General features: G+C 60.9%; 1 protein-coding gene across 1 annotated transcript in view; it reads left to right on the top strand.

Moving 5' to 3' along the window:
* Positions 1–1,759: 1,759 nt before the first annotated feature.
* The window catches only part of LOC113203123 (E3 ubiquitin-protein ligase goliath), a gene marked incomplete at its 5' end in the record, with an annotated part of 7,450 nt that continues 4,186 nt past the window's right edge, over positions 1,760–5,023 (top strand). Inside the window, one exon of the mRNA XM_052272902.1 lies at positions 1,760–2,108. Within this exon, the coding sequence (XP_052128862.1) occupies positions 1,760–2,108 (349 nt within the window). The remainder of the gene's footprint in view (positions 2,109–5,023) is intronic.

Raw genomic sequence — 5,023 nt, 5'->3', positions numbered from 1 at the left:
CCCCTCCCGCGGGCGTTAGCGCCAGCAGCGTCTCTCTGTTGCCCTCGATGACACTTTTGCTTTCTGCCCCTCCCCCTTCTCTGTTACTTCGCCCTCGTTCCACCCGTCTATATACGTTTATACTGCCGTTGGTTTTTATGGCGGTGTACGAGACTGGCGTATACTGGTCTGTTACTTACCCACGGCGTGGTGCCGACTGGTGAGGCGTGTCGGGGCGGGACTGGGCGGGGTGGAGCGGGGCGTACAAAGCGCCTGTTGTGTCATTGTGTGCACGCATATACGTGCGGCGCCGTGCGTGAGCGCGAAGAGCCAGTGACAGACGGCAGGCTATGGCGCTGCCTTTAGCTCAGGTGAAACAGAGACGCGGGGAGAGAGAGAGATGGGGACAGAAGTTACGAAGATGGAAAGAGTAAACGCGTGACAGTGGAAATAATTCGGGTGCGAAACGTCGAGAAAGAAGACGTTGCTCTCAGCTTTGTGTATTGGTACGGGCAGGAAGGAATGCGTTTGGCGCTTGAACAGACGGGGACAGGACCGCTCTGTCCTCCAGTTTCTAGGACAGTGCATTCGCTCGCAGTTCCCAACAGGTACGCCCCTGCCCTCTGCGCCGGGCGCGGCCGTGTGTCGAACAAAGGAGGCCATGCGCCCCGGTTTGCAGACTGCCTGGCTGAGCTGCCCCAGCCCCACCAGCTTAGCCCAGCCCGGCGGCTGCCCGCCGCGTCAGCCGCGGGGGGCAAACTCCACCGCCATCGTATCGCCGCGCCCGGACGAGACTAGACGAGGCGAGACCTTCCTTACCGCACGCCGCGCCAAGTTGCATCATGCCAATTGGCATAAATCAATCGTTTTGGAACAAGTGACGGGCACACTCGAGTACAGCGGCGCTGCGAGGTGCGAGGAAATCCAGCCCTGCCCGGTTATAGCCGCTGCTCTCTTAATCCAGCTGACGGCGAATAGCCGAGCTGAGCCGCGAGGCGCAGCCGCGACTCTGCCGGAGTTATCTCGGCCGCCTCAAAGTTTTACTGCTTCTCGCCTCGCCGTTGCTGGGCCGGATCTGCAGCGGGATTTGACTACGGTTTATCTAGACTCGGCGCTCGGCGCGGGCGCTCCCACCGCCATTAACTTGTAATTGTCCCGGCCGGCCCACCGGCTAGCAACGCCTAACGCCTGCCGCACAAGTGTTTCCGTTTCCGTGACATGTTTTTCGCTCGTTTTCGACGGAGATGTCGCTCTGCTCCATCGCCGTGGGAAGTACAATGACGGTGGACACTTGTCTCGCGCGGTTGTTGCGCTCCCAGCGCAGAGCCGGGCGTGTTGATAATTCTGACTCTCATTTCCGCACCTCGAGACGTTGACGTGCTACTACTACAATTTTTTGCCACTCGGCGCTGCTTCTTTTTCTGCCTCCGACTCGTCCTTGCCCTTCGCCTCTGGCTGGCGGGGCGGCGGCCGAGCGGAGCCCCGGCGAGGCAGGCCGACCCGCCGGGCGGGCGTACGCCGCGGCGCTGCCTACGCTAGCGACCCGCAGGGGCCCGGGGCCCGGGGCCCACGCCGTACCTCGGGTGGGGCATCAAAGCTAGGCCCGCACCCAGTTTCAAAACGTATACCTGGTCTTAGAGCATGGCCGTACCTTTCCTGGAAAATAGCTCGTGTTCGCATTGTCGGCGTCAACCTTGCGGGGCAAGTCTACGTCGCCTGGGAGGGAGCGCCGCGACCGGACTTGTGCCCTGAACGCTTCTTATCGACTGCTTTATGACCGGCTTGTTTGTGCTCCACAGGTGACGGCCGCATCGGCGCGGCGCGCGGGGTCCTGGTGCACGCCTACTCCGCCACGGCGCCGGCGGGCTGCGCGCCGCCGCTGCTGGCGCGCCACACCAGCAGGGCCTCCTCGGCGGCGGCCCCCTCGGCGGCCTCCAACGGCACGGGCTCCAGCGCCTCGCCGCCGCCCAGCGCGCTGCCCAGCGAGCCCTGGATCGCACTCATCCCCCGGGGCCACTGCACCTTCGACATGAAGGTGCACACGGCGGCCCTCAGCGGCGCGTCGGCTGTCATCGTGTTCGACGACAAGGAGGCCGACACGCTGGACATGATGGACATCTCCCCGGACCGTGAGTAGCTCGCGAGGTGCCTCCTCGGTGCAGTTCACGGAGGGGTGCGCGCCCGTGCGCCAGATAGCGGCGGAGGGCGCGTCAGCGACTTTTGTCGATTCAAATGTCTGCGGGCGTCGTCGGGGCGTGACGCGACGCCCACGGCAACAGTTCGGTGACAGAGCATTATTCGCAGTTTTGCTCCCCATTATTGGTCCTCCGCGTCACGCCCAGGGGAGAAGAGGAAGGTGGGGTAGGGTGTGTGGAAGGGGAAGGGGGGGGGGGTCCCTCCTGGCTGGAGTGTCCTTCTGTATGCCCACCACGCCCCGCTACGCCTCGCCCTGCCACGCTACGCCTAGCGATTGATAAGGAGAATGGAGTCGCGCTCCGTGTTCGGCACGAAGACTCTGCAGGACGCCGACGTCCTTGGCACGACACTATTATCCGCCACCATCACGCCAAATCCAGCAGCCTAGCTCTTTTTATTGTTGTTTTTTTACGAACTGCTTAACTCTTTTTCCTTCAGTCCCTGGTCCCTGCAGTCCTCGGCCGGACGAAGGGCGCGGTTCGCAACAGAAAACGTGCGATCAGAAGAAAGAAAAAGAAACTCAACGAGAGCAACCATATTAATTGATTTCCTGACCGCCTCCTTTTACCAGTAGATTTCGAGAACTGATTGTGTTGGTGATCTGAAAATTTCAGGGTTGTTTATACTTACCTCTCAAAAAGAGCAAAACAGGCACAATATTATCTTGGAGATGAGCATTGATGTATAGTTAAATTGAGGTTCGGCATCTAGATTGATTCGTCCTCGACATTTGTTATGCACCCCCGTATCTGCCTGGGCTCTGACCGCGAGGCTCTCACTCCTCACACCCTGTAGAGATGCCAAACCACGCCGCCCCGCACCGAATCGAGATAAATATAACATGAATCTCGAGGGCAGCCTTTGGCGAGCCGATGAGGCTGGACCTTATTGTCCCGGCCAGGAGTTGCCATTCGCGGCGGCTGGCCCCGCCCCGCCCGACTGCCGTCGGAATGTCAAATCTGAAATGGGACGTGGTCCTTGCGTCGTGTGCGCCGCGGTGCGCGCGTGCACATGCCGGTGTGTGCTGCAGCACGCTGAGCGCTGGTGTCGAGTATAGACAAACCTTGGCGGCGACAGGCGGCCGCGCCGCAGGCGGCAGCATGCTACTCTCGCGCGTTGAGTTGACACTCCTTTGTTTTACTTTGTTGCGGGAGAAGGGGGAAAAAAACTACATACTAAAAAAAATAACAGATGTACACGCGATGTGCAGTTCTTCTATCCGCCTTCGCGTCAGTCGTTTGGCGTCGGTGAGTTCTTCGTGTGTGCTCTCCTCCTCTCGCCCGGAAGCCTATAAGCTTTTTGACATCGTGTTTCAAATTGAGAGATGGCGTGACGTGTCGACGTGCCGAGAAGGGCGCCTTTGTGTTCTCTTTACTACATTTTACCGTCCAGTTTTATGTGTCTTTCAACCAAATATGAAAATAGAACGCGCGCCTGCGAAAAGGGTGTTGTTTACGATATGATGTTATTCTCAATTCACTCCCGCCGCGCTGGCCGCGTCCCGCGCGCGACCTGTCCTGGCCCTTCCCCTCCCTCCCCTCCCAGGGACCCCCCCGCGGGGCATTGCCCGGCGGTGCGGGGGCCCCGAGGCCCGAGGGGGCCCTGCCCGCTGGGGCGCTGGGGCTCGGCCAGCCGCGCCTCGCCCGCGGGCAGCGAGTGGGGAGCGAACGGGGTGGAGGGAGACCCGAGGGGAGACCCTCCCGCGGCGGGGCTGGCGTCAGCCACCCCCATCCTGCTGGTGCACTCCATCCTGGTGGGGTGGGGTACCGGAGGCCACTGCCGTCCTGCCGTGGACGTGGACATGACCCCGCTCGACATGACCCCCTCCCCCCTACTATTCGCTGTGTAATTCACTCTCGCTTCCTCTGCCCGGTACCGGTTACGTACCTTAGGCACGTCCCCTCCCGTCCGTACAGGTGGCCGACCTGGCCCGCTGGCCCGCTGGCCCGCTGGCCCGCTGCGCCGGGTACCAGGAAGCACGAGTGAGCACTTAAGATGTCTAGTGGCGTGCACGGCGCACTGGGCCAGCGGGCCGCCCATTGGAAGACGCGGGGATCCAACCGCCGTTGAACCGACAGCACGGCGGCTGGGATCCACAGGGTAAAGTTAGATATGTTAAGGATCTTCCAGGCAGTGCGTCCGCACGAACCTGTCGTCAAGTTCAGCTTGCGCAAGCTCCGATGGCGCCTGATGGGTAGGCAACATCTTGCCTGCAGTGCGTGCGTGTTCTGCGGGGTGGCCCACCATGAGTTTCGCAGGCGCCTTGGTCCTGATATTTTTCGAATGAATCTGGGCGAAACGAAGACGTAGGCGCTTCTATGCCACAGTCTCATACGCCTTCTCTTCGAGCGAAGGGGGGAGGAGAAAATATATAGCCGACACCTCACTGTTGTTTATGTAAAAGAACCTTACTCCTCTTTCACCGTGAAGTAAAGGTCGATTAAATAAAACTTCTTTTTGCTTTTATTGCAGACATGCACGAGTTTTGTTATTGACAAGGTCGAATAATTTGGTGTCTCACGCACAGCAGCGCGCGGCGGGGTACCCCCCGGTGACTGGCGCGAAGCTCGCGCGGAGATAATCGACCGACACTCGATCACGCCGTGTGCGAATAAGAAGACGCGGGAGCGGCTCCAGTTGGCTCCAGCCAGCCGTGGAGCGGGAAGGGGGCGGCGCTCACAGGCACACTGGAGTGACTGGAGCGCACGGCCTCAGGAGCAAAAGAGGCGACTGACGCACAGCTTTGGCGCGGGCCGCGGAGCGAACCGCGTCCAGCCGGCCGGACAACGCGGACGCCGGCCGCTCGGCTCCGGTCGATCACGGAGAATGTCAAGGGGTCCGCACCGCC

This window comes from Frankliniella occidentalis, unplaced genomic scaffold, assembly GCF_000697945.3.
Source record: "Frankliniella occidentalis isolate FOCC.00 unplaced genomic scaffold, Focc_3.1 Scaffold229, whole genome shotgun sequence".
Lineage (NCBI taxonomy): Eukaryota > Metazoa > Arthropoda > Insecta > Thysanoptera > Thripidae > Frankliniella > Frankliniella occidentalis.
This window is presented reverse-complemented; position numbering and strand designations above follow the sequence as displayed.